Source organism: Eubalaena glacialis, chromosome 19 (genome assembly GCF_028564815.1).
Source record: "Eubalaena glacialis isolate mEubGla1 chromosome 19, mEubGla1.1.hap2.+ XY, whole genome shotgun sequence".
In the NCBI taxonomy this organism is placed as follows: domain Eukaryota; kingdom Metazoa; phylum Chordata; class Mammalia; order Artiodactyla; family Balaenidae; genus Eubalaena; species Eubalaena glacialis.
Genome location: NC_083734.1, coordinates 50589235 through 50612631, shown reverse-complemented (window position 1 = coordinate 50612631; position 23397 = coordinate 50589235). Strand labels below are relative to the sequence as shown.

The 23397-nt window shown below is 51.2% G+C and overlaps 1 protein-coding gene across 10 annotated transcripts in view; it reads right to left on the bottom strand.

Moving 5' to 3' along the window:
- B3GNTL1 (UDP-GlcNAc:betaGal beta-1,3-N-acetylglucosaminyltransferase like 1) overlaps positions 1 to 23397 on the bottom strand; it is a 113997-nt gene that overhangs the window by 40751 nt on the left and 49849 nt on the right. For all 10 annotated transcript variants that reach the window (XR_009698248.1, XR_009698249.1, XR_009698251.1 and 7 more), the window contains exon 6: positions 18885 to 18980. Coding sequence is in view for 6 of the 10 variants with exons in the window: in XM_061175159.1 (XP_061031142.1) it covers positions 18885 to 18980 (96 nt within the window). In the remaining 4 variants the exon portion in view is untranslated. The remainder of the gene's footprint in view (positions 1 to 18884; positions 18981 to 23397) is intronic.

Sequence of the window (23397 nt, the reverse complement as noted above, 5' to 3'; positions counted from 1 at the left end):
GGATTTGGAATCTTGCTCCCAAATGAACTGAATAATACACATTAGTAATATTTCAGATAGACCTTAAAATCCCAAATCCTAATCAGAGAGAACAGGAAGAGAAGGCCCACATCCATTCCCGGATATGCGGTCAGTGTGTCCCCCGGGGACTAAAGCACTAAAAAGTAACTTACTAAGTAGGATTAAGCAAGAAAACACTACAGCCTACAACAGGCAGGCTACAGCATTGGGCACAATTTTTAAAATACTTTGGGGACTTCCCTGGTGGCACAGTGGTTAAGACTCTCAATGCAGGGGCCCGGGTTCAATCCCTGGTCAGGGAACTAGATCCCACACGCATGCCACAACTAAGAGTTCACATGCCACACAACTAAGGAGCCAGCGAGCCGCAACTAAGGAGCTGGAGAGCCACAATTAAAGAGCCCACGAGCCACAACTAAGGAGCTCGCCTGCCGCAACTAAGACCTGGTGCAACCAAATAAAGAAAAGAAGAAAAATAAAACAAAATAAAATACTTTGAGTAGAAAATCAATACTGACTTGACATAAAAGTCAAGTCTGAGAACGAAATGCAGAACACTCAGGCTCCCCCCTAAAATGAGAGAGAAACCAAGGGTTTACAGCAGGTTTAGAAGCAGCTTCACGTCCCGAGAACCGCACATGGTGCCGTGTCGACCACAACACCCCACGTGTCCTCACACCTCTCCGCGCTCTGCGGCCTCATGATGTCCCCCCAAGGGGTGGGGGCTCTGCCAGCACCCACCTGGGGGCTGCATGTCATCCATCCTGCATGGATGACACAGAGCACATGCGTGCCACGCACACAGGCGATGCAGGACAGGGACGCCTTGGCCAAGAGCTCCATGTGGGCAGTTCTGCCCACAGGACGCTGGGCTGCAGGGCCAGCGTTTTAGTTCACACGCATCCACACTCATCCCACGTGGATGGAGCCCGATTTACATTTGGTAAATGTAAAATCCTGGTTCCAGAAACATCTGCTGAGCCACTTACGACTTTGACGCAGCCGGTGGTGGAGGAAAGGTTTTGGCGGCTTGAATGGTTTTCACTGGCAGGTGAGGGTCTGGCCTGGCGACCTGCAGGCACACACTGCCCAGGCCAGCTGCTGACCTGCCCAGGTGGTGGGACCTGAGGGGGTGCTCACAGCTGATTCCAGCTGCTGCAGAACAACCCCTTCATTTTGCTCCCAACTTGGGGGTGGATTTGGGACGGGCAGCACCCACGTGGCTCCCTCGCCTGCTGAGCGGCCAGTGTCGGCCCTGAGAACCACCTCTCGGATCTCCTGGGGCCTAGTGCTGCTGTCTAGGCCCAGCGGTCCAGCCCACGTCTGGGCCAGGAGGCGCCTCTGGCCCAGGGCCCATCCCTTCTTCGTGTCGGAAGCTCCAAGTCATTCCACGAGGCGGCTGGTGTGCCCAGCACCACCCGAATTCCTAGCTGTTTGCACTTCCATGGCTGGGTGGGGCGTGTCTGTCCTGTTTTCCCCTCTGACCACGGTGCCCAGCGGTGTCCCGCTCGCCACAGGGCTCAGCGAGTGTCCAGTGGGTGCTCGGGTGAGCGCCAGGAGCGGGACCCACCTGAGGGAATCAGGCCTGTGCACGTGCTCTGCTCACACGCGTGCAGGTACACATGGCCGCGAGCGTCCACCGTGATGCGAAAGCAGTGGGTGGACACTCTGTGAGGGGCTGACTGCACCAAGAGAGCCCCGAGTGCACGGGCAGAGGTGGACGCAGTGTCCTGGGCAGGATGCACACACTCGTTTCAACTGGAGTCCCCAGGGAGGGGCAGCCCGGTGCCTCTCAGTTGTGCCTCGCCATCCCACCCTTGGCTCCGCGGGCCCTTGGCCCCCAGAGACCATGTGACGAGGCCACGAGGAGTCAGAGGTCCCACAGACCTCTCCAGGTCAGACTCAGCTGTGGGATGCTAGAGGTCAGAGGTCAGAGCATCGCACACTGACCCACCCGTAGGGGTGGGAGGCCTGGGAGAGTCTCCAGGCCAGCCAGAGGGGCGGGGTCCGCAGGGGGACGTGGCCTGCACCAAGGCTGTGAAAAGGCCCTAAATCTGGGGACGACGGGCAGCAGCTGAGTAAGAGGGCAGCAGCCAGGACCCCCAGGCACCCGTTGCCCGTGTGTATGAGAGGAAGGAGGGGCCCAGCGAGGGGACGGCAGCACTGCCACACCTCCTGCCTCTCCCGGCTCTGCCTGTAGGGGCCCCACTTGTGCCGGCCGGGCCCTCAGCGGGAGGATGCTGGGGGACGTGGGCCATGGGGCAGCAGCAGGCCTCCGCCGCCCTGCAGACCACGGGCTGTCGCCACCCTACACCGGCACCACCAGGAGGTTCCGCGCTGCTCTGACGGCCGCCCCTCCTCAGCCTGACGGCTCACATGTCGACCGCATTCTTGGGTGGACTTGACGTGGGCACAACCCAGCACCTGAAACAGCTCTTTAACTTGGCCGACGCCAGGGCTCCCGCGGCAGCAGTAGGCGCACTGAGCTGGTGGACCCCGACTCCCAGCCTCCTTGTAACGGGTGCCAAGGGCGCTGCTCTCCCTGAAGCGGCTCAGTGCTTAGCGCCCCCGGGGCCCAGCTGGCTGCCAGCCACCCAACACTGAGTCAATGATAATGATAAAAAGACAATGTCAGGAAAAGCCCTCCTGTCATTATTTGAGGAAATTATTAAACTAACTCCAGGGAAAAATTATCCTTTTCATTACACTAAGCTCAAGCTGCACCCACCCTTGGGGAACTGCCCTCAGGGGGACAGGAGCCCCTCCTCTAGAAATGCCAGGGTTACACCACGTCCCTGGGGGCGGCAAAGCTGGCGAACCTCTGACGTGGGGGAACAGAAGTGCCATCCCTCCAGCTGGGTGTGTGGGTCATGGTCCAGCGTCCCCGTGGAGCCGCCTGGGGCTGGCCTTGGGCCGGCTCCTTCCCTGCCCTGTCTGCTTCCCCCGCCTCCTTCCGGTCTTGAGCTCTGCTTTGGGGAACCCAACCCAAGTCATCCCTGTGTGTTACAGGCAGGAGAGGATGGGCGGGGGCACAGGGGGCTTAGCAATGACCAGGAGCGGTGGAGGGAGGATAGAGAGACATGTCTGTTCCAGGGGTGCTGCTGGCAGAGGTGGGGCACCCACACCCTGGGCGCTGGGGCCGCAGAGGGTGGTGGGTGTCAAAGATGGTGACTTTGCCCTGGACATGGTGAGCTTGAGGGGGAGGTCACCCCCAGCAAGGACCTGGACAGTGGGCTCCACCCCAAGTCCTGGGCAATCTCCTTAACTTCCCCCGCTGTTTCCTCATAACAGTACTGACCTCAGGGAGGTCGGGGGCTGCACAGTCAATAGGCGTGAGGCATCTGGAACAATCACGGGCTCACGCTGCTTGATGGGCATGACCCGGACCTCCCCAATCACAGGATCGAGGTGGGCAGTCCCATGGCCCCCATCTGCCCTCTCTGACGGTCCACACCCACCCTCCGCTCACCTCCCACCATCCTCAGAACAAGAACTGCCCAGGCTGGGGCCACTGCCCCTGCCCGCACCACCTCACGCCACGTCCAGGTTTCATCTGTCGGGTCAGCTGTGGCCCTCCTCCCAACCTTTAGGAGCAGTTAGGCTGTGTGGTTACAAACAGGCCACATCCCGCTGCCCTCTCTGCGGTCCTGGTGGTCCTGCCCCGCCACCTCCCGTCTGTCCTCTAACCACACTACACGCTTTTGGGAGAAGAGGAGGGAGAGGGTGATGGGCTGTGTCAGGACTCCTCCTCTAGGACCCCTCCTCTGGGACCCCTCCTCTAGGACTTGTTGTTGCATAAGGATCTTCTTGGCTCTGTGCTTTGATCTCCAAATTCCCTCTTCAACCTCCCTTTGGGGGAGGGGAGGAGAGTGGGGGGAGGAGGAAGGTTTTTTCTGAACGTGCAACAAAGCCTCCCTTGGAGCCAGCTTCGCAGGGCAGTCCCCCCCGCAGTGACATGGAGATTTCCTTAACCCCCAATTTACACAGAATCATTTCAGATTATACATAATTGCCGAGAGCAGAACACCTATAATTTTTCGGAGCTGCTCCTTCCCAGACATTTGTTAAAGCTTCATACTTTCTCGGTCTTATTGACTCCCCACCTCACCCCACCTCCCACCCCAATCCTATTTGAACAAGACAGAACAGTTTCCAAAGCATTTCGTAATGTTTTTCTCACTCTAAAAAGAACAAAGAGAGGGGCCTCCGTCCCCACCCGCCACTCCCAGGGCACCTCTCGGCCTTCACGCCTCTTGCTGAGCTTCGCTGGGGCCGCACACCCCGAGGGGCTCACTGTTTCTGCACTTGCCGCTCCTCACTCTCACCTCCTTCCCATGAACTGGCATCTCCTCCAATAAACATCTCACCCTGAATGATCCTTAACCACATCTGGGGACATTTTGGCTCCAATCACAGCTCCAACAGAAAGGGCCCCAGACCTCCTCACCCTGGCCTGGCTGTGCCCTTGGTCCTGCTGAAGGTCATCTGACTCAGAGCCCCAGCACCCCGTGCGGAGACGGTCACCGTGCCGGGGACTCAGACCCATTCATGCTCCAGCAGGGGCAGCAGGAGGCCTCTCCAGCTCTCTGCTTCCTCTCTTCCTTCTCCAGTCAAGACTCAGAGAAATCAAATGCAATTCTTAAGCAAGAACTTTTTATGATGAACTCCCCAGGACTGGAGGTTTTTAAAAAATCAATTAAATATAGAATTAAACAAGAAAAGCCGTAATAAAAAACCTTCCCTAATGAGAGAATGTCCAGAAGACACATTCATGATTGTTTTCTTTAAAATATTTACCCTAAATCATTAAACATTTTTTCTTTTAAAGAAATACATATTTGATTCAAGTAGTATAAAATATAACGAACGATCCCCCAGAAGTTAGTTATTGAAAAAGAGAAATACATGGGGTTTTGCACATTAGGGATAGGAGAAGGGAAGTGAACACTCCGGACCCCGCACACTTGGACTTGAATACACATTTTCCCAAAGAAGATATACAAATGGCCAATAAGCACACAAAAAGATGCTCAACATCACTAATCATTAGGGAAATGCCAACCAAAACCATGAAATACCACCTCACACCTGTGAGAATGGCTACTATCAAAAATAAACAAACAAAACCAAAAGCAAAACCAGAAAACAGTAAGTATTGACAAGGATGTAGAGAAATTAGAATCCTCTTACATTGCTGGTAGGAATGTAAAACAGTGTAGCTGCCATTCCTCAAAACGTTAAACATAAAATGATCCTGCAATTCCATTCCTGGGTATATACCCCAAAGAATCAGAGACAGGGACTCAAACAGACAATGTAGGGCAATATTCACAGCAGCATTAGCCACAATAGCCAAAAGGTGGAAATGACCCAGTGGCCATCAAAATGTGAAGGGACAAACAAAATGTGGTATAAACAGTACATATACACGATGGAATATTATTCAGCCATGAAGAGGAATGAAATTGTGACACACACCAGGCACTGCCACAACCCTGCATTATCTGAAAGGATAACGGGAACAAAAGAATAAAAACGGAACAAGAAAGAGCAAAGAAAGTACAAGTTCGGTGGTCACTTCTTTTGGCCCCATCAAAACAAGGCAATTATTTTCAAAATCCAAAGAGAAGTTGGCTCATCATGATGGTTTCTTTCAAGCTTTCCTTTGTTCCTGCTTCCAACAGTCACCCATGACTTAAGACACCAGCAGCCTCCTGCCGCCTATGGCTGAGGGGCTGCATCCTACCTTTGCCTTAATACTCACATGAACGCCCAGACACACCTGAGAATACAGGATGCTGGCTTCCACTGGATTGGGGCCGCCAGATGAACTACAGCAAACGAACTATGATGAGAATGTCCCCGTTTGCTTCAAGGGTCCCTGCCTGCGTGATTCTCCAGACCAGACTACATCTGACTCCAACGAGCAGTTTACGTTCATTCTTTTTTTTTTTTTAAATAAATTTTTATTTATTTTTTTGGCTGCATTGGGTCTTGCTGTGTGCAGGCTTTCTCTAGTTGTGGCGAGCGGGGGCTACTCTTTCTTGTGGTGTGCGGGCTTCTCATTGCGGTGGCTTCTCTTGTTGCGGAGCACAGGCTCTAGGCGCGCAGGCTTCAGTAGTTGCAGCACATGGGCTCAGCAGTTGCAGCACATGGGCTCAGTAGTTGTGGCACATGGGCTTAGTGGCTCCACGGCATGTGAGATCTTCCTGGACCAGGGATCGAACCCGTGTCCCCTGCATGGGCAGGAGGATTCTTAACCACTGCGCCACCAGGGAAGCCCCTATGCTCATTCTTTACCTCCAGTAAATTGCACATGGGAAATGGCCACTCAACACACAGCTGACACCTAAGACAGCTTCCTTCTTAGCGAGGAGGCCAGGATAAGAATGAATCACAGATTCATGGGACCGGGACTTTCGCCAGCGCATTCTAGCAGGTACCACGGTGGGCCTGGCTCCCTCCAGCACCTTCGTATGTCCGGGTGGGGGCTGGCTTCCTCCAGGTTATCCCCTTTAATCAGTTAAATGACTCAGACATGAGCTGTGATCTTTCTTTTCCCCAGGACTGTCCTTTCCACGACTGAAGTTCAACTGTATCAGCTACAGTTACTGTAGCATCAGAACCAGAGGCCGGATGGCATTTATCTGCTTCCTGCTCACCTCACATGGGCTGGGCCGGCCACATGAACAATTTAAGCTAAAGCACATGAAGAAAGAGAAACACGTCTGCTGAGTAAACTCTTGTGTTTCTTTAAACGGTGTGTGTGTGGCAAGTTGAGGGGTGGGAGGAGCTTATACACTTTTTAAATTTCAAAGAAAAGGGTTTTCTTAGGAAATATTTCCATCTACCTCTGCCATACAACTTGCATGCAAGTCACAGATCACTGCACAGGTGTTCAGTGATTCCAAATGCCAGTGACCAGACAGCAGGCCTCCAGGAGAGACCCTGTGTGGGGCTGGGACTGCGTCTGACCCTCCCTCCCTCTGGTCCTCAAGGTGAGGTCCCTGAGGACCTGTTGGACACGCACACCCTGGCCCACCCGAGCTGCTGACCCCGGCCATGATCTGGGTGAGAGGCTCTGAGGGTGAGAAGAAACAGAACTAAACCCTGATCTAATCTGCTGCGTCTTCTTTCTTGTGAAAGAGAGAGAGAGAGAGCCACGCAAAAACGGCACATGTCTAAGACGTTCAAGATGAATGCAAGAGATAAATGCCAAGGTGGTGAAAATAAGCAAATGGGAAGAGCAAACGCCTTCAGGCCCAGCAATGCCCTTCGCCGCCAGCCCTCAATCTCCCCGCAAGGAAAACGGTGTGGATAATACCATCTCCCTGAGAGCTTTCTGGGAAAGAGAGAATGATCCCATAGTGACTGCAGAACACTTCCTGGCCCAGAGAACACACCTACTAAGGACATTACAGTCTGGTGCTGGCGAATTAGCCGCACCACTGCCTCACTTGGAGTCGGCAAACTTTTTCTGTAAAGGTCCAGATGCTAACATTTTAGGGTCTGTGTCACAGGTACTCAGCTCTGCTACTGCAGTGCAAAAGCAGCCCCAGACAACACGACGTTAACAAATGGGCATGGCTGTGTGCCAATAAAATTTTATTTACAAAAACAGGCAGCAGAAGAGATTTGGCCCTCCAGCCAGTCTGCCAACCCCTGGTTTAAGTGGTAAGCAGTGGAGCATTGACTTTAATTTAAACAAAAATTGCTTCTTTGATTACTTAAACCTGGAATAGGCTAGTATCTCCCCTTCACCTCTCCTCCAACTGTAGGGTCTGTGATTAAATGCAGTACAGAGAGTTGCGGAAACAGTCCCCCAGAAGTCAGAATTCCTGGAACCTAAATAAATAGATCCAAGAGGTGTAAAATGCTTTCATTGCTTTTTTCTGTATTATCGTATGTTTAGGTAAGTTACGGGTCATTTAGTCTTATTCAGATGACAGCACAGTGAGGGTGTACAGGCCCCAGCAGAGGGCGCTCAGGCCGCAAGGAGGGAAGCTGCCCGCGGCCACGGGGGTGGGAAGAGCTGGCCCATGGACAGCAGCATCAAACCTTGCAGCTGACCACACAGCACCTGGGAACACAAACGCACCTCGCCAGCAAACTGCTCTGGGAGCTCCTTTTCCCCAGAAACGCCCAGCGAGGCTGCACAATGGCAGGATGTGGAGCTGCGTCCTGGGCTGCCTCTGGCAGGCTGAAGGCACAGGGAGCAGGTCCCACCTCCCACCCCATCCCTCTGTCCCTCCAAGGAAGGACCGCAGCTGGCTCCGCCCCGCTGGTGTCCCAGCTCCCCCACCCCCCAAGTCTGGTCCTGGGACCAGCCCAGCCCAGCTGGCTGGACCCTCTCTGCCCTCCTCACCCACAAGGAGGGGCCCGGCCCTCCCACCACCCTCTGTCCAGGAGTCCCAGCAAGTGGCCTTTGTTTCCAGCATATGGGAAGTCATTTAGTTGGTTTTCAGTGATATTTTTTACAAATACTGTCTTCACCTCACTAGTACTTTGTATTTCTACGGGAATGGCATCCCTCCCTCTGGACCATAAAGCATGTCTTCAGGAAAGAGCTCTTTTTACTTGAGGAGGGGTGAGTATGTAAAAGAAGAGTTTTTCTAAAATGGTCAGAAGCTGTTATGTGAACAGATCAGGCCAGTACCCTCTGCAGCACAGGACCTATTTGGGATGACAGGTCCTATCTGCAGCATCAGGACACATCCCAGTGATTTTTCTCGGACCGCCTGTGATGACGCTCATGCAGAATGCAGACACCTGATGCCCCCGAACTCCTGCGGCAACTGAAGTGAGGGCGGCAGCTGGACATCAGGGCCGAACAGCATCTCTACTCTGATATCCAATTATGAGTCAGACATCTGTTCCCAGACACTGCAGATGTACAACCAACCAGACAGAGGATCAAACCTCTTCACAGTGGAGCCAAACAGCCCCCCGAGATGCACGAAGGCCACCTGTCTGTGGTGAGGCAGCGGCTGTGGCCCTGGTTCCCAGAGGACCGAGGTGAGCTCCTCTGGCTCATGTTTGGGTGAGAAAAGGCAAGTTCTGAAGGGGCAGAAGGACCCTGGTTGGTGGGCAAGGTGACACAATGCTTCAGGTCACGAGGCCACCACTGGTGTCCTGCTGTGAACACAGGTCATGGGTTCGGGTGGGGGGCGGTTCCAGCTGAAGGGAAACAGAATGGCCCGTTAGTTCATTAGGACAGATAAGGAACACACACAGGTGAGCGGGAGGTGTGCACACAGGTGGGGGGGAGGTATGCACACAGGTGAGGGGAGGAGTGCACACAGGTGAGAGTGCAGGTGGGCTGAGGAGACCTCCCCAGGATCACCAAGCTTGCAGTTGCTAATGATTCCTTTTCATCGATTTTTGTCTCCTCTCACTCTTGAGGTGTCACTCCCTCTTCTGGTTCTGATATGTCACCAAGTGAATAATCAGATAATCTAGTTTCTTAGAACTTCGTTGAAAAGAAGGGGCTCCCAGGCAAGGCTCAGGGGCTATGCTGCTGTTCCGGGACCTGGGAGTTTGCTTTTGGGCTCTCCCCTTATTCTGCCACCAACAGAAAGTGCACTTTGCAAAAATAAATTCTATGGAGCTCATACAAGTTAAAAATCTTCCAGTGTGCCTTGGGGAGTATACAGCACAAAATGAAACATTCCATAAGCTACTGACCATACTCTGTCCTGAACAGAGTGCACCTTGGTTCTCAAGAAAGGCATGTGAAAACATATGGATTCGGATGGATACTTTTTAATGCTTTTGGTGCTTTAAAAACACAAACGTAAGGATAATGGACTTAAAATGGGCTCAGTTTTTTATTTAGAAAGGAGAAGCCCTTGAGTTAAAGAAAGAAAATGAACCATTTAATGAAATTTATAGACCTCATTAGCTATATCTTACCAGGAAGTGATATGAATTCTTCTTAGAGAAAAAGAGCAAAGTTTATATGACTCATTTCCAGATTCCTGTGGTTTATTATCCTCATTTCTAAATGCTAATTTGTTGCAAGACTATCTTTAGACAGATAACAAATTTTCCAGGATTCTGACATTTTAACACCCACATAGCAACAAAAAGAAACTTTGATATGAAATCCAAAACCTACGGCTTCTGGATTTAATAAAGATACAGACATCAATACAAAGTTTCTTTACTCAATAGTACTTTTTGGAGAAAGTTGGTAAGTAACCACTTTTTCAGCTAAAAGTTGCTAGTGTACCATGGCTCTATAACGCAGATACTCCTTTTAAATGAGAAAGTGAAGAAAAACAGTACAGGTTAATCCACTTAAAAATATGTACTTTTAAAATTTTATGCATGTTAACTGATTAGAATTAGGTAAAAACCCTTGAGCTGTGAAGGACAAATTTTTAAGGGAAAGACACACCGAGCTGAATGAATATGTGAAATGTAATTGTCTGGTAGACCCAGGTGGGTTCTAACCGCCTGGCTGTAGAGACTCCACTTGGATGACAGGAAAGGTCTTTCAAAGCAGCTACGACAGAGTAGACACAAGAGTGGGGTCAGGGGCACGTGGGAGGCCCGGTCCCACGGGCAGGAAAGAACCCCTGTGATTCCACCTCATGCCCTGCCGTCTCAATTGGCCGAAGTTACCTTCACTTAGTTTTGCTAAATATCTTCAAATGCGTGGGTCACACAGATGGTTGGCCCTGGAGTCTGGGTGTAGCTGCTAAACCCTTGCATTTTACCAACAGTGAAACTGAGCCCTGGCTGGAGGGGTGACAGAGGTCAGGGCCTCTGGGGCAGCAACCTGAGAGGGGGTGGGAGGGGGGCGCCCACTCCAGCAGGGACCCGGGGAGCAGGACACTGGCGCTTTTTTACCAGGGCCGCTGTTGACCTGCACTGTGGCCTGAGCCCTGGACCTCATGAGAGCCTCCTGGGCCAGCTGGCCCCTGCCCCCCTGTGGCTCCGACCCCACAGGGTGAGCCTCTGCTCTGTTGCCCCCAGGGGTGGGTGGGGGACACCTGCCTCCCTGCCCTGGCTCTCAGCCACTCAAGAGCATCCTATCAAACTCTCCTGCCTCTCCTGGGTCCTCGTCAAGAGAGAAGGATCGTGTGGCTCCCCACGCAGATCACCAAGGTCGGCACTTCTGTCAGCCCGCCTTGGGGAGGCCGCGGGCGGGTCAGGAAGCAGGGAGGTGGTGCGGCTGACCAAGACTGATGTCCCAGAGTGGAGCTGCTGGCTGCGGGGGTGACTGCCTCAGGGTATAAGCTGAGGAACATGCTGCCGACAGCGAACGTTCAGCAGTGGAGAGGCTGCAGCTGCCCTGAGGGCCCTGGGGTCTCACGTGAGTGAGGAACATCGCGCAGCCTCCGGACCCAGCACTCAGAGTGGGGACCTTCATGGGCTCGAGCAGCAGAGCCTGAAGGGGGGATCTTGGGTACACTGTCCAGGAAGGGACGAGGGGCCGGGTTGCGCATGAGACCGAGCAGCGAGGGGGTCATCCAAGGGCACGCACTGCAGCGAAGGGGGAGGCGTATTCTCTGCATTTTTGGAGCCCTGAAATGTTTCAACTTTTAAAAAAGTTTTCCTTTTCTATTTTTTAAAGAAAATGTATGTGGAATGGCAAGTACAGAGGAGATGGTCAGGGGCTGCTCTTGTTAGGGGAGGGGTGACCAGAGTAAAGGGTGGCTTGGTCCCCTCTGTGAACAACTAGAACATCAAACACACACACGAGTGTCCTTCAGCCGGGGTGGACATGACCCTCTCGGTACTCAGGGCGAGCCCAGTGGCCTCAGGAGACAGAGACAAGGGGATGAAGCACGCAGCCGGGAAGTCAGGGCCGTCGGAATGTCGCAGGTACTGGTTTAGAATAAAAACATGAGCGTCTGGTATTTCCCGCTGCTGCACTTCTCTGTCTTCTCATTTTGAGCGGTTATCTGCCCAGAACTTCCTCTGTCTCAGCTGATGTGAGCTTCTATATCTCTGTTCTTCTTGGTGCCTTTCTGCTCCTTTGCTGTTGCGGCTTCATTCAAGCACTAGGAGCTGGCTGAGTGTGGTCGCCCCTGTCACATCCCATTGTACACAAAGCCCTCTCCGTTGTTTTCCTTGCTGCCTAATTGAGTGTTTCTATAATTTAAGAAAAAGGAGGCCTGTGCTCCTTGTGTGCGAAGCACTTATTCTATCTCCCCACTCCCTCCTGGGCTGCTTCTGGCCTCCCTCCCAGGTTGGAGACCTGCTTCCTAGATCTCATATCTTCCTCCTCTTCAGTTTGCTTCTTAATTTTATGGAATGTCTTCCAGTAAATTTCTGAGAAAGCTTTTGTAAGAGACAAATATTTTGAATCCTTATATGAAAAAGTCCTTGTTATATTTTCACACGATTGACAATTTCGTTAGGCACAGAATTCAACATTCAAAACCATTTCTGTGAGAATTTTGAAATTTGTGTCCCAGTGTCTTACAGATTCCACTGCAATTGTTGAGAAATCCAAGACCACATTTGTTCCTGCTGTTCTTCTCTCTGAACTGCCCAAGGGCTTTAAATCCTGGGCAGGGTCTTCTCTCGTACCCTGGGCAAGATACCCAAGGGCCCTTTTCATCTGGCAGCCCACATCTTTGGTTCTAGCAAATTTTTCTGAATTATTCTTAGCTAATTTACTCTCCTCCACGCAAAAAGAAATCTCACTATGCTGGACTGTGCTGTGTCAAATCAGCAAGAGCTGGGCACCGGTTTCTCAGGGGCCCCTTCTCAGTGTGAATCCAGGTTACAGCTAGACCCGAGCGGAACCTGCCTCAGGTTGGGCAACAGAATGAAGGAGGAACACTGTCCCAGAAAGTCACGGTGGTCAGGTAGGGGTGACGGGGGTGACACAGGCAAGGTCCCCCCCCAGAGGCCACCATCCATGAAATGTGGGTGGATCTTTATGTTCTTTGGGGACAGAAGCTCTTGTTCTCAGGAGGCTTCTGGACCCCACTCTATGCACCTGTTCACCTGTATTCTTCATCGTATCCACGACAGTAAACTGTAAACATAAGTGACGGTTTCTCTGAGTCCTGTGAATGGCTCAAGCAAATTAATTGACAGAGGAGGGGGTCGTGGGAACCCTGATTTATAGCCAGTCAGGTGGAAGCACAGGTGACGACCCGGACTTGTGATTGGGCTGAAGTGAGGCGGTCTTGTAGGACTGAGCCCGTAATCTGTGGGATCTGACGCCGTCTCCAGGCAGGTGGAGTCAGAACTGAGTCTTTTAGGACACCCAGTCCGTGTCCGCTCAGAACTGAAGAACTGCTCAGTATTTGAAAAGGCAAAGGAACTAGAAGAGCAAAAATAATTTTGAAAAAGAAGAATGAAGTTGGAGGAACCACACTAACTGATTTCAAACTTCCTCCACAGCTACAGTGACCAGGAGAGTGTAGCCATGGAGTGACACACAGATCAATGCAACAGAATGGCCCAGAAACACACCCACACGAGCACGGCCGACTGATTTTTGACAAAGGCCAAAAGCAATAAAGGAAGGTAGTATTCTCAGCAAAAATGGTGTGGAAACACTTGGACATTTGTAAGCAAAAGAAGAAAAAAAAAAAAAAAGAGCCTTGATCCAAACCTCACTCCTTATGCAAAAATCAACTTAAAATGAATCATAGCTCTAAATGTAAAACGTAAAACTATAAAACTTTAGGAGAAAATCTGTGTGACCTATAGTTACATAAAGCATCCTTAGACATTGATACCCAAAGCACAATCTATTTAAAAAATAGATGAGTTGGACTTCACCAAAATTAAAAACTTTGGCTCTGTGAAAGACTCTTGTTAAGTAGATGAAAGAAAAGCCATAGATAAGGAGAAAAGACTTGCAAACACACCTAACAAGGGACTTCTGTCCAAAAGGAAACTCAAACTCAATAGCAAGAAAACAAACAATCCAATAAGAAAATGGGCAAAAGATCAGAACAGACGCTTAGTGGATGGTGAATAAGCACATAAAAAACTGCCGTTAGGAAAATGCAAGGCAGAGCAGTGATGAGACACCACGGGAACAACTGGCATGAAAAATCTGACGCCACCAAGTGCCGAGAGGGTAAATGGTGCGGCCACTCTGGGAGCCTCGCATGGACTTCAACTTGAACTCAGATGCACAGTCCCAACCCCGGTGCTCATCCCAGGAAGTGAAGCCTGTCCGTCAGGGTCTCAGCGGCCCTACTTGTCACAGCCCCACAATGACGGGCACGTCCCTGCAACTGGACTCTCTCGGCAACAGGAGGAACAAACTGTCATCTCAAAGGCACAATGCGGAATGAAAAAGGCATGGTTCCACTGATATAACTGTCTCAAATGACAAAACTCCAGCGAAGGGGACAGAGAAGTTGTTGCCAGGGGCAGGGGCAGGAGAAAGTGTGACTAGGAAGCAGTTTCTTTGGGGTGCAGGATAGCCCCATATCCTGATTGTGGCAGGGGCTGTGCTGCCTGTGCTGATGCAGACGCGTGATGAAATTCCATAAACCCCCCACCCCTCCCCAACAAGAAAGTGCGAACTCCGAGCAGGGTTGTACCAGTGTGCGTCTTCTGGTTTGAACATCGTACTGTGGGTATGTTACGAATGGGGAGCTGGGTGAAGGGCACACAGGAACTCTACTATTTTTGCAACTTCTATGTGAGTCTGGAGTTATTTCAAAATACAAAATTTTTAATTGGTTAGGCTTTGTAAAATGACTCTACGATCCGGTGGGGAAGCAGTTTCTCTGTGCAGGTACCAGGAGCCTGGCCTCCAGATTAGAGGCAGGAATAACATTCTCAAAGAGTTTCATCAAAAATATTCAGGCACATGTTAAAAATGCACATTTCCAGAGCCACTAAATCAGAAACTCTACGGGAGTAGATGAGAGATCTGCATTGTTTTCAAGTTTTTGAGCTATTTTATGATCAAACAAGTTTGGGGAGTGCTGGTTTAGGTAAAGAGTCTGTACTTACAGGGTAAACTTTAATTATCTAGAAATTTTGCTTGTCTAGAGTCCTTGGATACTGGATAAAGTGAGAGTTTGTGCATTAGTGCTGGCAGGTGGGTTGTAAATTTTTCCCATTTACATTCATGCCAAGCTGTTCAGACGCTGCGGGCAGATGAAAGCTGGGTGACACCCTCCCTGTGGAACGCACGGGGCCACGAAGGAGAGGCTGTACAGGAAGGGGGGCTGTTCTCTTCGCTGCAGCCCTGTCCACATACCACTGTGTCCTGTGGGCCCAGGGGCAGGGGGCACAGACCAGGGGGACCACCAGGGGCTATGGAGGAGCTAAAGAGGGTGTCCAAATGCTATGGATCGAATTGTGTCCCCCAAAGCCCACTGCAGCCCTAACCCCCCATGCGACTGCATTTGGAGATGAAGCCTTTAAAGAGGTAATTAAGGTTAAATGAGGTCATAAGGGTGGAGCCCTGATCCACGAGTCACCGGGAGTGAGTGAGCTCATAGAGGAAAGGCCCTGTGAGGACTCGGGGAGGAGACGGCCGTCTACTCGCCCAATAGAGAGGTCTCAGGAGGAACCACCTGCTGGCACCTTGATCTCGAACTTCCAGCCCCCAGACTGCGAGGAATAGCTGTCTGTTGTATTTGTTATGGCAGCCCGAGCAGGCTAAGACACCAAGGAAGTACGGATCCTGGAGAGAGGTGCAAGGACAGCTGGGAGCAGGCATGGAGGACAAGGCCCAGGTGGGGCTGGGCTAAAGGGGGCGCCTCACCCACTCCTGCTGTCTTCCTTCCGCTGTGAACCTGAGCACATACTCCAGGCAGCCAGGGCTGGGCTCATTGGCCTCCGTAAGGACCCAGTTACCCATGCAAGCTGCCAGGGCCCCCAACCCCTCCTTGGAGCTGCCGGGACCCCCCCAGGGGCAGCCTCTGAGGCGGGGGTGGGGTCTGGCCCTGCCTCCCCTTGCCCCCCATCCCCATCCAAGAGATGCAGGTCCCTTGGGAACAGCCCCTCACTGAAGGTGTAAAGTGGGCACTGCCTAAAACAGGTGCATTTTCAGGCTGGCACAGGCTCCAGGCCATTTGTCCAGACAAGTTGCCACCCCTTGGTTTATTTGGAATTAGCAGAGTGTTAATTTTACAGTACTCTGATTCAACTTTGTGCATGGTGGGTATCTAATCAGACATTCAAGTAGACACACAAATATCAAACCAAATTACGCTGCTCTCCACCTCACAAACGTGACTCAGTTTAGACTATGAACAAAGACCCCGCAGAGTGCTGGTGATTTCTGTGACTGTAACAGTTGAGAAATGGCTTAAATAAGGGAGATCTTCTTTCACTTTATTTTGAGAAACTTTATACTTTAATTTTCTCTAACTTGCTAAAGAAAAACACTGTTTAGGAAGACCCTACCTTAATTATTTCTATGATGCTTAACAGTAAACAGTTAAGTCTGCCCTCAGCTCAGAACTTGTATTTCTGGCTGAGAATGTGCTGCATGTAAATTATACCGTCAGTGTTCAGTCACACAGTTTCTGCGTGACTCACGTTCTCCCAGAAAATCCAGCACATGGCAGAAGCCAACCCAGCAGTTTCTCTCACGCAGCCACCTCTACACTTACTCACAGACCCTCTAATACTCGGGACTGAGGAGAGCGTTTCCAGAGCCCCCTTGCAGGTGCAGAGCTGCGCATCTGAGGGGGACCCAGGGCTGACTGCAGGCCAGGGGATTCACACTTAATGGGACATTTAAATTTCCCAGTTAGGATATGAAAGCTCTTACTAGCTCTTCACTGAGGCGGCTGTGATTCTTTGCTCTGAAACCATCAGTGCATGTCCTGGGAGGGCATCTGTAAACAGGTGGTACATCCCAGAACCGTGACCCGCGGCTTGGACCTGCTCCATGGAGGCAAGGACCAGGAGAGGGATGGCAACAGGAGTCACAGACCCAGTGCTTATTCTCCATGCGCCAACGATGGTTTGCAGACTCGTATCCAAATGCCAACTGAGATGCAAGGGGTACCCAGAGCTTGTGTCCCCAGAGCCCTCGGCCCTCTTCCCAACTCGGGATGCTAAGGTCGAAGGCTTGTCCTTCAGGTACCTTCACAACCTGGAGAGAAGACTCCCTTCTGCTCAGAGACCTGAAGCTGTTGTGGACTCACAGCTCCACCACCTCACATACCCCTCCGCATGGAAGGACGCCCTCCTGACAGCTCTGCAGCAACCAGACGCTCAGTGGCCGTCGGTGATCCAGGGCTGCTTGGTGCAGACGGGACAGAGCCGCAACCATCCCGCGTGACCGTCAGCATCAACCCGTGAGCTCCCGCCACCAACACCAGAGACCCTGCCAGCTCCGAGGAGGCCACGTGGGCCACATACACCGGCCCTTCTCCTTTCTTCACGGCTGGGGGAGCAGCAGTGACTGAGCCTCCCCAGTGCCCTCGCTGCCCTCACTTGTTACTAGTGCACCTATTATTATTACCTGTTATTAGTGCACCACCTGTAGCTATTAGGCCATTACTGGAATATTCATCTCAAAATGGGAAAAGTAAATCCAAATGCAAAAGTGCTTTTTTTGTGTGTGGACCAGCATGAACGGCATAGAACTTAAAAGCTGGTGAAGTCATTTTGATAACAGAAGCAACTGGCAAATCCAACACTGAAGAGGAAAGGGTAAATAATCTTGGATTATCCAAAGAAGCATGTGAAACAGCCCCACAAGAGGAAACTCTAAGGGTTTCTGCCGCGTCACTTTGAGTTCAGTGAACAGAACACCTGATGCCATAATCACAAGCAGCTCTAATTTCAGAAGCTGATTATCATTATAAATCATTCCATTATACCAAGATTTCAGTTTTCAAAATTCAGAGTTTAGAAAAAAGCACTTCATTATATAGCAGGATCACAGGAAATCGCAACGTGGGACAGACCCCAGCACCTCACTGGGGGGAGAATGTTTCCAGGCCTTCTAGAGCTACTTCCTGGTTGGGCTTTGGGGGCCTGCTCCCCACTCCCCCCCCCCAACTGGGGCCCCCACCCTGAGGAGCACATTTCTCCGGTCTTGGGTGGGGTGGCGGGGGGTGAGTCCTGGGAGCAGCTCGTCCAGCAGGAGGAAGGGTCTGGAGCATCTGCCCTCGGCGGGGCAGCCCGGGCTGGGCCAAGAGGCAAATGGAACAGGCCTGGGCCCACCCCCAAGTGCCGGGGCTGTTTTAAGTCTCTGTTTTGGGGTGACTTGCTACGGAGCATTAAGTGGCTGCTGGCACACTGAGGCAGCGGCTTGTTTTCAAAGGTGGATGAACAGAGAATCTTTGGTTCTTGTCCTCACGCCACACGTCATCAGCACACGGTCGTGGACCCGCCCGAAGTCCTGTGGATTTCGGGACCCCACAGCTGAGACCGAAAACCTCTTCCTGGCCTCCTCCTCCAGGCCGGGGCCCTGCTCGTGGTGGCTTCTAGTCTGATTTCAGCCCACGCCCTCTTCCAGCTCCGAGGGCTCCTGATGTCTGCTGACCAGCTCCACCCAGACGGTGCATCTCAGCTCATTCCCCCAGACCCGGCCCCCCTCCAGCTGCCCTGCTCAGGGATGGCCCCGCCCCGCCAGACACTCAGGCCTTTCCTGGACACCTCACCCCTGCAGCAGCTCGGCGCTGCCTGAGCCCCTGCCTCCTGCCCTCTGAATCCGTCCACCTCAGCCTACGTGGCTGGCCTGTAGGTGCCCTGCTCCCAGGTCTCCAGCCGGGCCCTCCACACCTGCCCTCTGGCTCCGGCTCCTTCCCAGGCCGGGCTCCTCTGAAACGCCGTCCCCCATCTCCAGGGAGCGCCTACCGGACTGTGCCTGGCACCCAGGAGGCAGGCAGACACAGGTGCTAAGAGCATGAAAAGTCCCTCTCGGGGAGGCCGGGGCCAACCGCAGACGGCAGGCGTACCTGGGTGAGCAGCTGGTTGGGCGCCAGCTGGTTGATCCACCGCGTGTATCGCTCGGTGGAGTTGGGGGGCTCCCTCCTCACTTGGCAACCGATAATCTGTGAAACAATAACAAACAGGACTTAAAAGAAATCCACTGCAGCTGCTGGAACAGCCCCGTTTCTCAATAACTTTCTCCTTCCAGCCTCTAAATAAACAAGAGTCGCAGCCCTAAGAGCTCACTTCCCCGGCCGCCTCCCTCTGTCTAGGCTGCCACAGCGGCCCCCCGCCCCACGACGCCACCAGACGGCACACCCCATCCCAGGAAGAATCTGCGCTAGCCGTCCTCTAAATCCTCTTCCTTACCCTGCATCACCACCTTCTTCCGCCCTTGGTCCTGGAACCCAGCCCTGCCTCCTCCTGGCCATGGACACGATCCCCTCTCCGCATACCCAGCTCTGCACGCTGACCCCCGTCAGCCCTGTCCTGCTGTCCGACAGTGCCCCAGCACCTAGGGAAGCCCCCCTGCACGTTCTGCTGGGGTATCTGCTTGCAGCGCGTTTACACATCTCTAAGACTGCTCAGAGGTAAAAGCTCCGGCCCTTTGGTCAGTGAGGCAGGTTTGGAGAGAGGATGGTTCCTGCCGCAGATATCAGGGGTCCTGATGCTCAGACACCAGCAGCTCCAGGGCTCAGAGGCAGGGAACGGGCTGGTTTCTGAGGGAGGGACCTCTCGCAGCAGCAGGAGGGGGACTTTCTCCTCCTTTCTGGCTGGGGGAGGGCAGCCGGGGTGCCCGTGGCAGCAGAGAGCCTGTCGCTTGGTGAGGGTCCTGTAAGGCTCTCACAGGCTGGCTGGCCTCGGGGAAACGACACTAACCTCCAATCCCCTGGCTGTGCCTTCTCCACCTCCCTGACCGCCGAGGAACACGGTGAGGAAGGTCAGAGTGGTCGGCAAACCTACATCACTGCCCAAGTCTCCTTACTGAGAAACTATCAAAAGTCACCCCACGATATTTGAGTTTCTTAAATCTTGCTCTAAAATACACAGCACGTACACATGATGATTAATTTATATTAATGCAGTTATGCTACTGAGAGTTTTGAGAAGGTTTTTGCTTGCTTTGCTTGAATTTTGTTGTGTGTTTGTTTGTTTTGTTTTTAGTGATTCAGTTATACATATACATGTATCCATTCTTTTTTAGATTCTTTTCCCATATAGGTTATTACAGAATATTGAGTAGAGTTCCCTGTGCTATACAGTAGGTCCTTGTTTGTTGTGTTTTTTTTTAATTAAGCTTTTTTTTTTTTTTTGAGAAATGGTAGATTCACATGTAGTGTTAAGAAATAATACACAGAGATCCCATGTAGCCTTTACACGGTTTCCTCTAATGGTAACATCTTGAAAAGCCAACACGTGGCCTCCACTGGGCTGAGGGACCCTGGGCGTTTCCACGGCCACAGGGACCCCTCGTGGTGCCTTTATAGCTGCGCCTCTCCCCCACCCCCCCACCCAGCTCACAGCCGTGAACCTGCTACTGCAGTGCTGTAATTCTGTCTTTTCAAGAACATTGCATAAATGCAATCACACTGTGTGTTGCCTTTCAAGATCGGCTTTTTTCACTCGGTGATTCCCTGGAGATTTGTTCCTTTTTTGGCTGAAAAATACTCCACAGCTTAACCCTCTACAGGACACCTGGGCTGTTTCCAGTTTGAAGCTATTACTATTCGTCTGCTGCAAACACTCACACAGGGGTTTTTGTGTGAATGTCAAGTCTTCGTTTCTCTGGGATAAACACCCAGGAGCGTGACTGTGGGTCGTATGGTAGTTTCATGTTTAATTTTTAAAGAAACTGCTGTTTTCCCGAGCAGCTGCACCACTTCCATCCCCACGGCAGCGTGTGTGACCAGTTTCCCTGCATCCTTGCCGTGTGTTTTATTCTGGCTTTTCCGACAGGTGTGTGTGGTACCTTGTCGTGGTTGTAACATGCACCCCCGATGGCTCAAAAGGCTGAATCTCCTTCCAGGGGCTAATTTCTCATCTGCCTGACCTTCCAGGGAAGCGTCTTTCATGTCTTTCATCCATTTCCTGATTGGGATAAAACACACTTGGCCATAGGTCTGTATTCTTTTTACATACTGCTGAATTCTATGTGTGAACTTTTCATATATTTCTCCTAAAAACACATACTAAATTCAGCTGTAAATCAGAACAGCCCTTGAATGATCACCTTGCCCAGTTGCGAGGTACCACACCTGATCTGACCGAAGCGTATTTTTTTTAAACTCTCTATTCCATCTGTTTTCTGGCCTGTTGACACTGTCTTGCATTCGATTGCTGAACAGGAAAGATTTTGAGTCAAAAAACAAAAATGTGGATCAAAGCTGTGAGGTAGAAATCCTGTTTCAAAAGTATTCCCAAACATGAAGATGAAGAGGCTTAACTTCTATACAGACACCCAGGCCCCGGCCCCATGACTGCTGCGTCATGAACAGTTGCTGGGGGCGGCAGACCAGCAGAGTGCCACCCAGTCCAGCCCGCGCCGAAAGCCACACTTCCAGCCAGACCGTGAGGGGCGGCAGACGTGGTCTTCCTGGGACATGAGCTGACTTGTGCTATTTCCACGGTGAGTGCCTGAGCCCCCACCCCAAACCTCCTCTTCCATTCTCTGCCTCTGATGAAGGCTGAACCACGCTGGGTGGGGTCTCACATGGAGAAGGAGGATTAGGTGAACACGAAATGAAGCTGGAGCTTTGGGGGCTGGCTGTTCTTTGAGGCTTTGAACACCGTGAGTGCTGGTCTACAAAGAACAAAAGTGAGGATATTTTGTTTGCCTTAACATTTTTTAAAAGAATGCTGGCCTGGACCACAGGGCAGATAAAGGCAAACCATCAAAAGAGGCACCTGCAGTGGGATGCCAAGCTCCTCTCCTGTGCTGTCTGCCCTGCCCTCACGCCAGACCACTGTGGACACCAGGCCAGCACGGTACCTTGTACACAGTCGGTGCTCAATAGACACAGGCTGAATGAACCCAAAGAGTGGGAGACTGAAAAAATTCTTGAAGAAATAATGGTCAAAATTTTTCAAAATTTGATGTAGGCTATAAAACCACAGATCCCAGAACTTCAACAAAGCCCCAGCAGAGCTAACCTTTAAAAAAAAAAAACAACTCATGCTTGTACATCATAATCAAATTGCTGAAAAACAGTATTAAACAGAAGATCTTAAAAGGAGTCAGAGAAAAACACCTATTACACACAGAGAACAAGACATAAGGATGACAGCAGACTTCTCCGCAGAAGCAATGGAAACCAGACAAGGGAGAGACGTCTTTAAAGAAAGAATGACTTCAACCTAGAATTCATTAGCCAAGTACTATAGTTTTCAAAAATTAAAGCAAAAGAAATACTTTTTCAGAAAAACAAAAGCCAAAATTCTTCATCACAAGAAGACTTAAATTACAAAAAAAGATGAAGGAAGCTCTCCGGGGAGAAGGAAACAACCTGATCTATACCAAGGAATGGCAAGTGGCAATGATGGTAAACAGATGTGTAAAAGCAGAAGACATTTTCCCATGTGCAACCTCTTTATAAGATAATTGACTGGGCTTCCCTGGTGGCGCAGTGGTTGAGAATCTGCCTGCCAATGCAGGGGACACGGGTTCGAGCCCTGGTCTGGGAAGATCCCACGTGCCGCGGAGCAACTAGGCCCGTGAGCCACAACTACTGAGCCTGCGCATCTGGAGCCTGTGCTCCACAGCAAGAGAGGCCGCGACAGTGAGAGGCCTGTGCACCGCGATGAAGAGCGGCCCCCACTCGCCGCGACTAGAGAAAGCCCTCGCACAGAAACGAAGACCCAACACAGCCAAAAATAAATAAATAAATTAATTAAACAAACAAACAAACAAACAAAAAACCCCCGAAACTCACAGGTCTCACGGTGTGCATTAAAAAAAAAAAAAGATAATTGACTTTGGTAAAAATAAAAGCAAACACTGTGGAGTTTACAGCATAAACTGTGTGACAGGATGTAATTTTGTAATCTTCTTATGCTCCATGTGAGATGGTGCCATTTAAGTGCCATTTATTTATTAATAAAAGTGCCATTTATTTAAAGTAGTGTGTGAGGGGTAAGATGCACATTGCAGACCCTAGGCCAACCACTGAAAAATAATGAAACAAAGAGGGATAGCTGATAAAGCAATAGTACAGATAAAATGGAATCATAAAACAAAACAAAACCAAAAGGTAGGAAAGAGGAAACCAGGAGGAAAGAGGTTCGAGGCAAAACACAAGCCGGGAGATGAAAACCAATTACATGCAATGCAGAAGGAACAAAGTAATAAAAAGCAAAAGTCAATAAAATAGAAAAGACAACAGAGAAAACCAGCAGGCAGGGAAGGGACAAGAGTGTGGCCGTGTTAGGAGGTGTGCCATTCTGGGGCGGCTTGGCTTGGACGTTGCTAGGATCAGCACCCATTTGCAAGATCTTATTCAGAAACTGAATTTTGTAAACTTCACTAACCTCAGTTCTTAATGG